This window comes from Eleutherodactylus coqui, chromosome 5, assembly GCF_035609145.1.
Source record: "Eleutherodactylus coqui strain aEleCoq1 chromosome 5, aEleCoq1.hap1, whole genome shotgun sequence".
Lineage (NCBI taxonomy): Eukaryota > Metazoa > Chordata > Amphibia > Anura > Eleutherodactylidae > Eleutherodactylus > Eleutherodactylus coqui.
The window spans coordinates 164,947,145-164,964,210 of record NC_089841.1 but is presented as its reverse complement, the minus strand read 5'-3'; the positions used below and the strand labels follow the sequence as shown (position 1 = coordinate 164,964,210).

Below are 17,066 nucleotides of genomic sequence, written 5' to 3'. Positions count from 1 at the left end.
TTGAGTTATACTGCTTGTATATTTCCATAGCAAAGGTCCAGAAAGTAAAGTCAGGTGACCTAAGTCAGATGCAAAGATTATAGCAATGCACTAAGATAATAAAAAAAGAAAGAAGGATCACGCTCTGTGTCACGTTCGCCCTGAACATAAGACGCATAACGCAAAGAACTAACATAAGGTTGTGTTCATACAGAGAACAGAGCAGTGTACAATATCATATAATCTAAGCAAAAGGAGGAAGGGGCAACCTAACCCTGACTACTAGGACAATAACCATCCTGCCTAAAAGCGAGGTTATCGCCTAGATAAAGGTGGCCCCACATCTCGTTCCTCAGCCACTAACTCTAGCATGACTGGGTCAAATTCCACATGCAGGATCCCACAGCGGAATCCAACCCTGTGCCCAGTTGGTGACCCCCACGTACCTGTCCGGATTCTTATCTGTATTGCAGATGTGCCGGCCGGTGCACATGCGCAGTACAGATAATGCCGCACCATCGCTAGGCAATGATTGTGGAAGGGCCGCGGGTCAGGCAGCTTCCTTTGACTTCAATGAAAGCGGTTCGCACAGAATCCTCCTAGAAATAGATCATGCTGCGTTGTTGTTTTTTTCCCCCATGAGCAGAAAATCGCAATTGATTTCCGCTTGTGGGCAGGAAACCCCATTTTTCAATAGCATGTTATGGCAGGTATTTGCTGTGGAATCTGGAGGCAGAGCCCCGTTCCAGATTCCGCGATGCACATCTGGCCATGTGCAGGCGGCCTGAAAGAAGGAAAACCCTAATAAAGAAACAAAAGCAGCACTTAGCTTTACAGAAGAACTCTTACCATAAGAAGCTTGTCCTCTCTCCACAAAGACTGAGAAAATAATCAGCAACAACCAGACCCAGAAGCAGACTTAAATAACGACCAAGGCAATGCAATTGGACGGACAGAGTCCCACAAACACTAGGGTAAAATCCACATACAAAACAAGAGAATAAATCAGTGACAGGGAAAACACTGAGGGAATACAAAACAAAAAAAACAAAGTAACACCTACAGAAATAACAAACCACAAAAACATTAACCTGTCTGACAGACTGGAACAGTGTAGCAGGTCAGTCTACGTATAGAGAGCACCGTGCCACGACCCCATCACGGCCAACAGTCCATAAGTCAGTAGTGTGTTCAGGATAAAAGCTTAAATACCAAGCAATGGGTCAACCTGGACAAGGCTTCTAGCTGGCAACAGTGATACTATCATTGGACAGGCTGTTTAGGAGTGTTTGCCCCTCATCAGTACAGAATGTGCAAATGAGCCTCCAGCAGCTGTTTGCAAATCCATGTGGTCTGGACTTTGCACTCAGTTACATTGTCTTTGCATGGGCTGCTGCCTTCTGTCAGCTGAATACAATGTAATCAGCTGCTCCTGTGGAGAACACAGTGTGCGATCCCTGTTATATCTCTCCAGCTGAACAATGGATTTTATGCTCCCCTAAAAATCATCATTCAGCCGAAGAGTGAAAGATGGAAGTGTTTATGATTATCGCTTAAAACCCATAGTTTGAACACATTTTGAGCAATAATCGTTGCATGTAAATGAGACTTTAAATAGGCTATGCAGTGCTCCCTGGGAAAGAAAATATGCAAATAGGCTGGAAAATAGTAAACCAGGTCAACATCAAGCCAGAGGGAAACAAATGGAGAATATGCAATAGTCACAGAGAGCGTTTTGTAGCAACTTAGGCCAGGCTCACAAAAGCGTAAAATTATCACGTATTTCCTGTGCGTTGTACGTGAGTGTGATACATGGCAATTCTCAGACAATCAGACATTGCATATGGGCAGCATATATACGCATTGTTGCAAAGCAACAGGGCATGACATTTTAACAAAAAAAGCAAGAAGACTGCGCATGACAACATGCATGAGATACGCTGTCATGTGCAGTACAATATCACTGCCATACGCAGCGATCGGCCATCTCACCACCGGCTCCACAGCGGTAAAATCCCGCAGGAGTCACACAGGGTTTTACGCATACGGCTATGTGAGCCCGGCCTAAATGCCATAAAGGCACCCCAGTGGTCAGTCTACAACAAATGTAATACTACAATATTTACTATGTTTAGATTGCTCTACATTAGTAGGCATCCAACACTCCACTATCCAGCACAGCTGCTGAGATGTGGCAAAGTCCGTTTTAGTGCTTATGTAAAGTGACTTAGGGCTAATGCCCACGGATGGATTTCTGCCGCGTTGTTAGGTTCTATTGAACCTGATAGCTAAATGTTCACGCTGCGGAATTCCACCGCGGAATTCCGTAGTGTGAAATAACCCGTGGCATGTTCTATATGCCGCAGGAATACGCCGGGCCGGCTTCCATTGTAGTCAATGAAAGCCGCCCGTCATACTATACTTCCGTTGTAGCACAGCGGAAGTATCGCGTGAATACATGGCCCTGACCCCCGCGTACGGAGGATCCGGAATGGTAAGTATGGGGGTTTTGGGGGGTGCCGTGGCGGACTCCGCTGCGATATTCCGCTGGCAGATTCCGTCACGGCTGTGGGCATGGGCCCTTATCAGGAATGCAAGTCAATAATTACAACAGAAAGCGATCTAGTGTGACACATTCTTCCTAAATAATACAATATTGTTGAGAATGCAGTTCACAGCCATTTTAATGCAATTTCATGGTTTCAAAATTGAAATACTGCAATACAAAATCATGGAAGGACACAAAAACCTGGAAGGGAAAATGATTCATACACTTATCAAATTACTGAAAGGGCAGAATTCCCCACTTGGGAGCCAACCCCTCTCTAACAGGCTTTCAAAACATGTTAATAAAATGTATTAAAATAAGTCAGGGGGTTGAAAGATAAGTGAATTAAAAAGATAACTTGTTGCGTAGGAGTCAGACCCTGTATTTTCTGAATATATACTGCTGGCACTATATGGCACCTCAGCAACTATTTATGAGGGAAATCCAGACTGCTTGTTCCAAAGATTCATTCTCAGCATAGGCACAAGTGTGATAAAACAATGACAGTCCAACTAGCCGCTGCTTGGGGAGTTCACTTTACTTTTCTTTTGACCCACACTTATTCTAATTCTGTGACAGTTTTGAGGCCTGATAGAGAGGGGCTGGGTCACTAGTGGGGGAACTTTGCCCCTTTAGTAAATGGATTGAAAATACAAATTTTATTCATGAGGTTCACATTCTATAAAATGGCGCTTTTTACCTCCTTAAGTCAGTCTCACATGACAGGTCGGATTCCACATGCAGTGCCTCACAGAGGAATCAGGCTCCGACCACGGCCAGCGTCCGTGCGGAAATGTTTAAAACTGAATTCCCCATGGTCTGTCTGACATGCGCAGTACAGATTTTCTTTTCAAACCTTTTTTTTTCCCGCACCATCACTAGGTGATGACGCAGGTACCCACGACCTATCCGCAATGTCAGTTGCGGATAGGCCGCAGGTTGGATGGCCTACACTGACTTCAAGAACAGAGCATGCTGCGATTTTATTTCCACAAGTGGAAATCGGAATCGCTGTCCACCAAGTGAGCGGATATGCCAATGCTCTATTCTTGTTAATAGATGCAGAATCCAGATACGGTCATGTGAGACCGGCCTTAGGATTCGCAGCAAATACCGTCCATAGCATGCTATGGAAAAACGCTTTTTTCTGCACACCTGCAGAAACCAATTGCGGTTTCTGCAAGTGGAGGAAAAATCGCAGCATGCTCCATTTTTGCATGGATTCTGTGCGGATGGCTTCCATTGAACTCAACATTGTGGACAAGTCGCGGATTTCTTGTCATCGCCTAGCGACAGCGCAGGGATAAAAAATTAGAAAAGAAAAATCTGTTTGTTGGGTCCATCCGCAGTGCAGATGAAGAGGAGAAACGACAGGTACTCGTAGATGTCGCTGCTGTCCGGGTCGGGTACCGCTGCAGCCTCCCTTATGCGGAATCCGTCTCTGCCGCGTGCAGGCGGTCTTAGTTAGGGTTACCACCAACAAAGATTTCTCAGTTATTGAAGTACTTGTAGCTTCAAATGTTTGTGTATTTTTTCCATTAATATACAATTTGTACGGTATAATGTCTTCTATATTTGTATTATTTTAGCCCAAAAATGTAATGTCCAGTAATGAGATTTGTTTGACTTTAAGAGGTGCTGAAATCTTCATCCCAGTTGCTAGGCTACACCATATTATACTGTCACAGTCTAGTGATGTTACCATAGAGATGGGTTTTTATTGCTGTTCTCTTGAGTTTAGACTCAACGTGCCTGTGACATCAGAAATATTACTCAGACATCACTCATAGTGTACAGAAACCTGTTCTACTGAATGCATTATAACACTTTCAAGGTACTTTTAGACAAAACAATTATGAGTGAAAGCGAATAATAATCATTTGGTCTAAACGCGAGCCAACGATTGAACGATGGACGATAATTGGTCACTTTTCGTTCACCGTTCATTTTATGCAGCCATAAAAATCATCGTTGGCTCATTCACTTATCATTTAGTTTAAACAGTGCTCATTCGGTCCCTCTCATTCGCTTATACAGCTAATGTGACAGCCTAAACAATTCTAGTTTGAACAAGCCAGTGATGCATCTGCCTGTATAAACAGGCTGCACGGGAGCGAATGGGCCAGCGGTGACATCACTCGCTCATTCAAATAATAATGGCTCGTCTAAAACGACCCTCGCTATCAAGAGAGATGAGATTACTTCTTTATTCAAAATTTGGTGGGTTTTCTTTGCCACTGGTGTCCATTGATTGTACAACCCATGTGTAATTATTTAGTTGTTGGTAAAAATTCTTAAATGCCATTACCCTGAGCAAATTAAAGCAAAACTCCAGTTAATTCAGTTTTGCACTGATTGTGGGTAGAATTAAGTTAAAGTGATTTATGTAGGGCAAGGTATTCAATTCATAGTAAGCAGACACATTTTCTGAAATATCTCGGCCTAGAAACTGCTACAATGTAACAGTCATAAAGCACCAGCTGAATATAGTGAGCACAATGTACAAGTAGAGGAAACATGCGAACAGCTGTGTGAAGAATGGCATATTCCTTTATTACTACAACCACAAAAATGAAAATTATTTCAGTTTCTAAATTACGTATCTCATTTTTTTTCATGGCAAACATATAAAATGGCATTATGGGATACAATAACTGCACATCATAGTAATGTACTATACAACAAACACAAACAAGTACAGAGAATATTGGTCAAGTCCTAAGCAAGATAGCCTTTTAAGGGGGTTGGCCAAGTGCAGAGGATTTTTTTTTATAGGTACTCACCTATAAAGACTCCTGCTTTCCTCCCTAGTCTTTGTTTATGAATGGCTACCACCTGACCGCTGCAGTGTTCACGTGCCGTTCTCCAGGCATCACAGCTCAGATGCTGGGAGCCATTATGCCCGGAGAACCTCTGAGTATGGCTGCTTTTATTGTTTTAAAGGGCCCCTCTGATAAGAAAAACATTTCATTCATCATGTAACGAGACCCCCAGGATGTATAAGTGAACTAGTATTAACTTGGTTAGTTATTCCCTTCTGTCTGAAACTTACTCTTTAGGTGGTCTTGTGAGCTCATTCTGACCACCGGAGAATTACTTGGCTGTATGTTCTCTAAAGAAGCCAGTTTTTCAGTCCGCTTAATTCCTGTGTGATGATATTACAAGAACTCTACCACACCTATCAGACAAACCTATAATACTGCAGTGTACACCCAGCTACTACAACCAGACCCCTGGGACCTTTATTTACAGTATGGCAAGGCTCACACGAACGAATTTGAATAGCGGTCTCCGCGATCAGCGTCTGCGTGGACTTTATGCGTAAAAAAGCAGTCATTTCAGGGCATGCATTTTTGAATTTTCCTTCACACTTGTGAATACGAATTGCATATTTTGCGAGCGGAAGAAAAATTGCAGCATTATTTTACTGCAGAATCCGCGCAGATGGCCTCCAGTGATGTCAATCCAGAGGCATCCAACCCACAGACCATATGCAATTCATATTGCATATGGACAGTGGGTACCCGCTTCATCGCTAAGTGACAGCCAGGGAAATATAGACACAAACAAAAAAAAACTCCTGTGCATGACCACCTGCAGTACAGTTAAGTGAGGTACACAGGGTCACCGCCTGGGATCACAGCCAAAATTTGCTGCGGGCTCCTGCAAGCGGAATCCAACCTCCCCTTTTAACCCCGCCTTAGTCTAAAAGACATATCATAAAGGTTGATTAGAAATAAAAATCCCCTTTATTGATTTAAAGCAAGCTAATTCATCTTGTTTTCATCAGAGCTTCACATATTGCAGTGAAATAAAAATCTTAAACTAGTATTTGTATCTGCTGATGAGCCGTTTAGCTTGCTATATAACAACTGAGGCACAGGAATCACGCAAATTTACTCAGTTACTCACAATGATATTGATTTTTCTAGATATTTGGAGATTATAATATTATTACAGTTGGCAAAACTGGCCAAATGACTTGTTATCCAGCTTCACAAGAAGCCTGATGCCTGGAAAGGATCCAGTTAATGGGAATAAAGGATTTCCAAGAATGCTTTTATAGGTTGGCAGCGAGTGAATGTACTTGTCCTATTTGTGGTCAAACTGGAAACAGCAACATGATACTGAACCCAGTAACTGTGGTTGATCTCAGCCTAGTTTCATTATATCTACAGATTGCTAATAGAGATGAGCGAGCATACTCACTAAGGCAAACTACTTGAGCGAGTAGTGCCTTATGCGAGTACCTGCCAGCTCATCTCTAAAGATTCGGGTACTGGCAGGAGGTGGGGAGTGGCGGGGGCTCACCCCTGCTCACTACCACAACTCACTGCTCTCCCCCGCCGGCACCCGAATCTTTTGAGACAAGCGGGCAGGTACTCGCATAAGGCACTACTCACTCAAGTAGTTTGCCTTAGCGAGTATGCTCGCTCATCTCTAATTGCTAATTATTGCTGGAGTGCACAAAGACATAGCAAGCCTAAAAAACAAAGAAGTCCATCAATTCAGCCTAATATGTTTATACTGTGTTGATTCAGAGGAAGGCAAAAATATAAATGTCAGTTTAGTCAGGTGGCTGACCATTTGTCCTGTTGTATAAGGGAACAAAGAGCATTTCAAATTCCAAAAGCGTTGCCATTTACTATCAGAATACTTGTACACCTAAGAGGAGTGATACTGAGAAAATGTGAACATTGCCCTATTGTTTGGGCATATGGTCATCAATGAGGGTCAGCTCAAAACAAAGTCATTTTCCTAATAAAATTGTTGTGGCATTTTTTTTACAAGCTACATGTTTTATTTTATGTTAGAAAATTACTTTTAGACCAGTTTCCTTCAATAAATGCATAAAGAGAAACATGAGCTATGTATTCATTGCTGGATTTCGATAAATGACCATGGCTGTCCAATCCCCCTTGGCAGTAGTTTATAGCAGCATGTAATTGGCCAATAGAGTTAAGACTTCAGACTGGTAAGCAGGATTCTAAATTCCTAGAGGTGTGTAGATAGCTTAGAGCGTTATTCCCATCACATAGTGTCATGACATATCACTAGGATATCCCATAACAGTATTATCTGTGGAGTTCTGACCTCCGGAACTGCTGCTGATCTTGAGAATAAAGGGGCAGAAATGCCTTTTTACATGAACAATGGTGCTTCCACCCATCTGCTGTGCAGGGGACTACAGCACCATTCCATTCAAGGAAATCTGCATCTTGTAGATTTCATTCATTGTATTGCCATGGGTGAAATTGTGAATGGAGTTTGTTGAAATCTTACTTTTGTTAAAATGTACTGTACTTTCTTGCTACATTTCAGTGCAGATTTCGCAGGCATGATGTGTGACCATGGTCTAATAGCTTGTCTCTGGCTATTCAGTGGGCAGGGAAGGTTCTAAATGGCCTGGTTCTGCTCACACACTTCTCTCTTTTCTCAGTGTAATCAGATTTGTGTACACACAAATTTGGACGAAGAAGTTAAAAAGAACCTGTCACCACTCCTGACATGCCTTTTTTAATAAATACTTGTAATCCCTGCAAAATACCAATTCTGGAGCATCTTTTTTATAACTCAGTTGTGCTGTTCCTGTGTTATTCCTCCTCGAAATTTACGAATATATTGACCACTAGATGTTAGCATTCTCCTTGTTAAAGGGCTATGTCCCTATATACTCTAGCACTGATTGGACCATGTTGGACTGTGTAGAGACACACCCCAACTGGTAACACCCAGTTGTCAATTTATTCATAAATATTCTTTAGGCACAACAAAGGAATGGCCAAATATATAGTTATGAGAAAAGATGCTCCTGAATTGTTATTTCATGGAGAACACAAGTACTAAAACAGACATGTCAGGAGAGGTGACAGATCCACTGTGGGCAGTCCTAGAGCACGAAGTCTCCTTACTATTGATGTATGTATGTCAAGTATCGTGAAAGGCTACACATACACAAATCAATACACAATCAATGGTTACTATTTATCTTGTGATAATCTTTAATTTATGTGGAACTTACAAAATATATCACCCTGTTGGAAAAGTCATTAGTGGACCACTATACTGAAAAGGTCGGATGTTTTATTAAATCCTCATACAATTTTGTATGTAGAGTGTGAAGTATGTTATGTAATGTGTTAATACATACCCTATGATTCTAGTATTCATATGTAATGGAGTTGCTGTGTATATTAGTGGTCAGTCAAAGGAAAAGAAAAGTAGAACATGCTTCCTGTATGTATCTGAACATGCCTGTTGTTCTAACATAATGACCTCCATGGTTTTGATAATGTGAAATCTTATTGTGTTACGAAGCATTGACATTCTGATCAGCAAACACTTCAATAATAATTTTTGAAATATTCTTCAATATTGAAAATCATGATAAGGGGCAAAGCTACATTCACTTGGTTGATCCTGATTCTATGGATCATATGGGAACTGTATCCTACCTACAAGACTATATTAAGATACAGCCCTGCTAATGATGACATCTGGGTGATGTCATCATTAGCTGTGTTTGTTATGTGTTTAACAGCACAGATATCTAGTCTGAGATGGTTGTGCATTTTACAAAGTGAAGACAAAACTGAGACATAAGAAGAATATTTTGAAATCCACAGTAATCATTCAAAATGTGGCGTAGTTCAACATTAAAGGTTATGGAAACCTTTGTGCATGAAAAGAGTCAGTAGACAAATATTTTACTAAGGCCTCCTTCCCACGGACGGATTTCCACCGCGTAATACGCGGTGAAAATCCGCCGCATTGCCCGCAGCTATTAGGTTCTATTGAACCTAATAGCTCAATGCTCACGGTGCGGAATTCCATCGCGGAATTCCGCACCGTGAAATCTCCCGTCCTCACCCGCGGCATGCTCTATTTGCCGCGGATTTACATGCGGCCAGCTTCCATTGCAGTCAATGGAAGCCGTCCGCTCACGCTATCTTCTGCTGTAGCACTAGAGTATAACAATAAGACAGGCACATGGTAACTGACTGGTATTTTGTGGTTAGAGTACAAGCTGAGGTCAGGACAGAAGAAGATGGGAAAGCTGGGTAAATCAGGCATAAATCAGGAGTCAGTCATAATACAGAAGCACCTCAACTGAACCATATGGAACCAATTGCTTAAGCACCCATTAGTGGCAGAGGGTGCCTTATATAGTGAATATGCTGACTGGAATGGCAAAGAATGAAAAAGCTGCATTTGCACACACACTGGCCCTTTAAGAGTCTGGCCGCTGAGCAGTGACAAGAGCCCAGGCAAAAGAGATAAGAGGAGCCAGCAGCCATAGTCACTGACCATGACAGTCATGTATAAACTTGTATGGAGGTGTTTTGGCTAGTTTGGAAAGCTGTACAGAGTTGCAGGTCTTAAGAATCTTTTACACAGCCCAATTATCAGTCAAGAACGTTCATCCAAATGTTCTTTTAATCCAATCATCAGGATGTGTAAAAGTGCCAACAAATCAGCAAACGCTGCAGGAGGAAATACAATGATATGAATGGCCCAGCAGACAAGCACCAGTCTTGTAGATATGAGATTGTCTACCAGTGTGATTTGCTCCATGTAAAAGGACCTTTGTGCATTAGTATTTCTAGTATTTTTGTTTTATCTGTAGTTTTCTATTACATATTGGTTGTTTCTTCCATTTAGGTTCTGAATGTTTAAAGCTAGTCCTATATATTGTAGTAGTTTACAAGTCTATTTTGTGATGGTTATTGTTGTGGTTAGAGTATATTGTGAATGGCCCAAACGTCGTCTACATGTTCAGTTTTATATAAAGTACATTCTAATAAACAAAGATCATTATTCATTCTTCAATTATTTTAATTAGAGTAATATTTTATATATGCAGTTTATTTACATCATGCCTAACACTCCATTATCCGTTTAGGCTACAGAAATGGAGAAGCAGTTGTCACTACAGGTCACCGTACTTCAAGAAGAATTCCGTGAGAAGAGTATGTATACAAGCCAACACATTTCACGGTTGGAAAGTCTTCTAGCAGAGGTGAGCTTATATTATAACTTAATATAATATACAATAGTGTTCTGAATTTGGCTTCACAGAAACAACTAGTTGCTAAGATACCTGAAACTGAGGGGTCATTAAGTTAAAGCTTAACTGGAACTTGATTGACTTTGTTGGTTTCACTGTAAAGTGCTGGAATATAGCAGGACCATTAGAGTTAGTGAAGTGCATGGTAGAATCTCAGTGCTTGTTATTAACAAATAGCACATTTAACTCTATTTAGTACATCCATCAGCTGTTTTATAAGTTCCCAATTTACAATTGTTAAGCTGTCTTGCTTTCTGCTTTGTTCTGATAAAAGCTATTCTATTAGAAACAGAAGCCTTGATGCAAATTGTGAGGCTACTATGAATGCAGGCATACTTCCATCTAGCTTTGGGAAAATTCTGTGACAACCAGTGAAAAACACTATGACAGCCCCTACAAGGTTTACCAAAAAGTGTCAACAGCACTCTAGATATATTTTTTATCAGAAAAATATATAACTATGGTACATACAATAACAACATTAAATAATGCAAGGTTCTTAGTATATAATTTGATCAAAGTATATTGGCCCATCCACCAATGTCCAGGTGACCAAGCTTTTGGATGGGTCCTCACACTAATACCAGGTGGTTTCATCTTAACATGGGAAATATGGGTACCTCCCTTTTAAGAATGCATCTCTCTTGGGCCTAAGCCTACAAATAAGACCAAGAATGTAGAATACCAATTTATATGGACTAATTAAAGGGACAGGAGGTAGCTGGTCAGGAGTGCACGACCAGATGGAGGCATCCACTACTCCACTACAATACTTGTCATACAATCAAAAAAAAAGAAATGTCTGCACTTTCTAAATAGAAATCTATAGGTACACGTTAAATCATGGCCATACTGTTCAAGCAGAAACTGAAAAATGGCAACAGCACTCAAAATATATTTTTTATCAGAAAAATACATAACTACGATGTATACCCTATCCACATTAAATAATGCAAGGTTCTTAGTATATAATTTGATCAAAGTATTTTTGACCATCCATCAACGTCCAGGTGACCCTACAAGGGTTGTCATCCAGCTTCTCCCACACCAGTCTAACTATACAACAATATGTGCTCTGCATCCATGTAGCAGCTATATTGGTTGAGATATATCCATATGGTGCCCATATAATTCTGTGGTGCCATACTGATTTCAATATTGTAGAGAGGCAGACAGAGGGTTTTTCTCTCACAGATTCCATATGCATTAATACTGTATTATAAGTTATTTTCCCCATTGCTCCTTGGCAACATGACAGTACTGGCATCCACAGTCGGTAATAGCCCACTACCCATTCTGTGCTTGTTTACTAGGTACCATATGAACACTGCAGCTTTTTTCAGATAGTAACTTGATTATAAGTATAAAAATAGCCATTCTTTCAAACTAAAGGCCCATTTACACGGGGCCTTCGCTAAAAAGCGATCGTTTGAGCGATTATCGTTGTGTCTAAATGTGCGCTCATCATGCGCTTTTCGTGCACTGCTAGCTGATCGTTAAATTCAGTCCAACCTAAAAATTATCATTCAGCCTTAACAGGAGTTCTCCACGGGTAGTGCTGATAGCATTGTTTCCCGTAGGAGAACAAAGGAACTGAAAGCAGATAAGAGGCCTCCGGCTATTAACTGCATTCAGCAAAGGCTTCATTTGCACACTTAATTGCTATTAAGTAGCTGAGTAGCTACTTAATAGTTTATGCACAATGATCACTCAAAGCTGTCACTCAAACTGTCATTTGAGCAATTGCCGCTCCGTTTAAATGGGCCTTAACTCAGCTCTAAGATACTATACACTAATCTAATATAAATAAGCTTACATGCTTTTTCTTGCACCACACTTTGACCCCTTTGCTTTAACTTCGGTGGATGATGTTGGTGTCATTAGATGACACACATGCTCACCGCTGCCGTAAAATCATCAGACAGTAAGAGAAAGAGCAATAGAAACACAGAGAGAGCAATAGACAGAAAGAGAGAAATAGACAGAAAGCGAGCAATAGAGAAACCAGACAGTGATAGAGAGAGAGACAGAAAGAGAGCAATAGAGAGACAGAAAGAGAGCAATACAGAAACTGACAGAGAGCAATAGAGAGACAGACAGGAAGAGAGAATGATAGAGAGAAAGAGATGGCGATAGGGAGACAGAAAAACAGAGAGACAAAGTGTAGAGAGACAGAGAGTGATAAAGAGACAAACAGAGATAGAAATAAAGAGACAGAACGAGAGCTATAGACAGACGGAACGAGAGCGAGAGACAGATGGAACGAGAGCGAGAGATAGACTGAGAGCAATAGACAAACAGAGGGAGTGATAGGGAGACCCAGAGAAAGCAATAGAGAGACATAGAGAGAGCGATAGCGAGAGAGAGCAAGAGGCAGACAGAGAGAAACGGATAGACAGAGAGACAGAAAGAGAACGAAAGAGACAAACAGAGAAACAGAGCAATACTGAGACCAAGAGAGAGAGAGAGATTGACAGATGGAAACAGAGAGAGAGAGACAATGAAAGAGAGAGAGAAAAATAGACAATGCAGACAAGCAGATAGAGAGACAGATAGAGTGAGGGAAAGACAGAGAGAGCGAGGGAAAGACAGAGAGAAAGAAAGACAGACAGAGAAAGAGAGAAAGACAAACAGAGAAATACCTGTAGTCTTTTTTTATATTAGATATCTTCTCCAAATACAAAGTGACACTCTAAATAATCGCCTAAGCAGCAGATTTAGAAGTTCACAACCACCACTCATGAAACATTTTATGTTCACGTAGCGAACATTGGGTAAATCTAGTTAGCTATAACATTAAAACCAACTGCCTAATATTGTGTAGCTTCTCCTCAAGTGCTCCAAAACAGTAATAGTAACTCTGTTTGTGCCCCACAAAGTAATAGTGCTATCTTTTGTACTTCACACAGTAATAGTGTCCATGCACAGTGAGTATTATAATGAATGCTAACACAGACTGTCTTGTGCTCCCTTCTCTCACGCAAACTGCTCCCTGTACCCCCCCCCCCCCCTCTGACATAGACTGCTCTTAATGTACCCCACCACACAGACTGCCCCTTATGGCTCATGCACACAGACTGACATAGGGAGGAGAATGGAAAGCAAAATACTACTGCTCTTATTCCCCCCCCCCCCCCCCCCCCCCCCCGGTCACTCACTGCTCCCTTCCACATAGACTGCTCTCTATGTTCTTCCACCTGATGCAGACTGTTTCTTATGCCCCCGTCTTGTAGACTGCTCTCACTCGACACAGACTGCTCCCACTCTACACAGACTTCTCTCAATGCACCCCTCTCAAAGACTGCTTTTATGCTTCCTCACATAGACTGTTCCCCCTCTCTCACAGGTTGTTCCTTATGCTCACTCTCTCAGATTCCTCCACCTTCTCCTACAGACTTGCATACTTCTCCTTATGCCTCCTTTCATAGACTGCTCCCCCCTCTGTCATAGTCTTCTCCCTATACCACCTTACCTTCCATGGTACTTAACAGGAAGATGAACACTGATGATTCAGCTTCCTGCTTTCTCCCTACAATGGCCATAAATATAAATGCAGGGAGGCAATAGATGACTGCGCAGCTATTGCTAAACCATATAGTGGTGGTTCAAGTTAGTTGGCCCTAAACATCTACTAAGGGACAGGCCCAGTCAACCCTTGTGTACAACTGTATCTGCATCTTAAGGGCGCAGGTGCAGTTGAAAGCTGCAGTCGCCTGGATGCCCGGCAATAGCTTTGACCCTGAAGGAGCAAGTGCCCCATAAAATTCATGGTGTGTTTTTGTCATATTTTATACTCTAGACGAGACAGATAAAGATGCTCTTTGTAACCTGTCCCTGTTCATACTAATATATAGGGGGCCCAAATCTAAGACTCTCCTCTATTAACCCAGAATGTTTTAACAGTCTATTTGAAAGTGGGGTTTCTAAACCAGACATCCATTTAGTTACTTAAAATCATATGAGAAGATGAGTATTTTGAGTTGATTTTTTAGTTCTAAGGATTGACATAAAGTCCCCAACAATTTTCGCAAATGTGAATTCTAAAAGTTAAGAATTCTGAGTGTTCAGCGTTCCAGAAGTAGAGTCTGCAAGTATGAAATCCCATGTATGGATGCTCCCTTTGTCCTGTACAATGATCCTTACTGGTTACAAGCCCATAAGCTTATCCTGTATGATCTTATGTAGAGCAACAATGTAACCTTGGAACAAATCTATGTACTATGTTTGACCAAACCTGAAATAGATTATGTTCCTCAGTCTCCGTCATTCCTCCTTCCTCTTCTTTCCATTCAATCCCGTTTTCCTTTCTCTTTTTTGCCTGGTGCGGAGCAGCAGATCCTAGAAGTAAGTACCTCGTTCTTCCTGGGTCTGGAGTGCATGAGCCAACCTGTCATGTGTATATGTGAGTCATTGTCTGCATGCAGTCGTCACGACCGTACATTGCACACTCTTATTGTCTCCTATTGATTATTACGGAGATTTTTGCATATGAAACATTTTGTATTGTCTTTCATAATGTTATACTACAGAATGTTTTTTAGAAGAAGTATATAAAACCTGCTCATGTCAGGCTAGCTAAAAATAACCACTTTCAAAACTCTGTTTTCTAATATGTAAAGGTCATGAATGTACAGATTAGGTTATCTCTTTGCTTCCTGCATTTTACCACATAAGACCAAAATACTGGATGCTTAGTGAGTGACTTGTTGCATTGTGAAATGTTTTAACAGTTGCATGTATCTCGCTATCTTAGAAGACAATGTGCAATAAAATCAGATCAAGCATCCAATAATTCAGACTTTCTAGATTATCTGGCACTTTTTTACACTTATGTCCATTCTTAATATGTTTTATATGATTTTCTGTGATTGACTGATTATACAGCATATTTGGTAATTAAAGGAGATGTCCCGCGCCGAAACGGGTTTTTTTTTTTTTAAACCCCCCCCCCCGTTCGGCGCGAGACAACCCCGATGCAGGGGTTAAAAAAACCACCCGCACAGCGCTTACCTGAATCCCGGCGGTCCGGTGACTTCAATACTTACCGCTGAAGATGGCCGCCGGGATCTTCTACCTTCGTGGACCGCAGCTCTTCTGTGCGGTCCACTGCCGATTCCAGCCTCCTGATTGGCTGGAATCGGCACGTGACGGGGCGGAGCTACACGGAGCCGCTCTCTGGCACGAGCGGCTCCATAGAAGAAAGCAGAAGACCCGGACTGCGCAAGCGCGGCTAATTTGGCCATCGGAGGGCGAAAATTAGTCGGCACCATGGAGACGAGGACGCTAGCAACGGAGCAGGTAAGTAAAAAACTTTTTATAACTTCTGTATGGCTCATAATTAATGCACAATGTACATTACAAAGTGCATTATTATGGCCATACAGAAGTGTATAGACCCACTTGCTGCCTCGGGACAACCCCTTTAACTCCTATCAGGTTCCAGTGATGCCGCGTTAAGCATTTAAAGTGTGTTAACATCTATGTAACATATCATGAAAAACTTGAAGCCAGTATACAAGATGGATTTCAAGGCGCTTTAAATAAAAAATAATTTGCCCAGAATTTCTTTTAACTCCTTCAAGAATTTTAATCTTTCTTTTAGTCTTTATCCCCCCCTTCTAAGAGACATAACTTTTTTTTATTTTTCCATCAGCATAGCTTTTTGGGGTCTTTTTTTTACAAGATAAGTTATTTTTTTAACGGTACTATTTAACCTATCATAATGCACTGAAAAACCTTTAAATATTTTTAAGTTGGGTGAAACGAGGGGAAAAAATGCAATTGTGCTATTTTGTGGAGGAGGTTAATTTTTAGGGCGTTCATGGTGCAGTAAAAACAACTTGAGCCATTGTGGGTCCGTAAATTTATGGTGATACCAAATTCATAGTTTTCTGGAATGTTTTACTACTTTTAAAAAATAAAGAAACTTTAGTTAAAAACAAAGCTTGCTTTCCTTCTGTAAATTTTGAGACCCTATTCTATTAGGGAGGTTGAATAATTCTGAGACTGCCGTAGTTATTAACCCCTTAAGACTACAGGACGTACAGTTACGTCCTGCAGCGTCGGGGCATGTATGAAGGGAGATCATGGGGCGACCTCTCTTCATACAGCGCGGGCGTCAGCTGTTTATTACAGCTGACACCCGTGGGCAATAGCTGCAATCAGCTGCACAGCTGATCAGCACTATTAACCGTTTAAATGCCGCTGTCAATTCTGACAGTGGCATTTAAATCGCCCGGACAATGTTCGGGGGTCGCGTACGGCCCCTCTGCGATGAGATTGCAAGGAGTCGTGTGGGTGTCATGGCAGCCGGGGGCCTTCTGAAAGGCCTCTGGGCTGTCTTAGCAGGCTGCCTATCAAGTCGTCCCCGTGGGGTGGCTTGATAGACTTGCTGTCAGATTTCAGTATGATGTAATGCTATAGCATTACATCATACTGCAGGAGCGATCAAAGCATCGCTAGTTGTGGTCC

The 17,066-nt window shown here is 41.5% G+C and overlaps 1 protein-coding gene across 2 annotated transcripts in view; it reads left to right on the top strand.

Annotated features, from left to right (window-relative positions):
* Window positions 1–17,066, top strand: part of BICDL1 (BICD family like cargo adaptor 1) — a 74,497-nt gene that overhangs the window by 19,967 nt on the left and 37,464 nt on the right. For both annotated transcript variants that reach the window (XR_010792841.1, XM_066603662.1), the window contains exon 3: window positions 10,431–10,547. Coding sequence is in view for 1 of the 2 variants with exons in the window: in XM_066603662.1 (XP_066459759.1) it covers window positions 10,431–10,547 (117 nt within the window). In the remaining variant the exon portion in view is untranslated. The remainder of the gene's footprint in view (window positions 1–10,430; window positions 10,548–17,066) is intronic.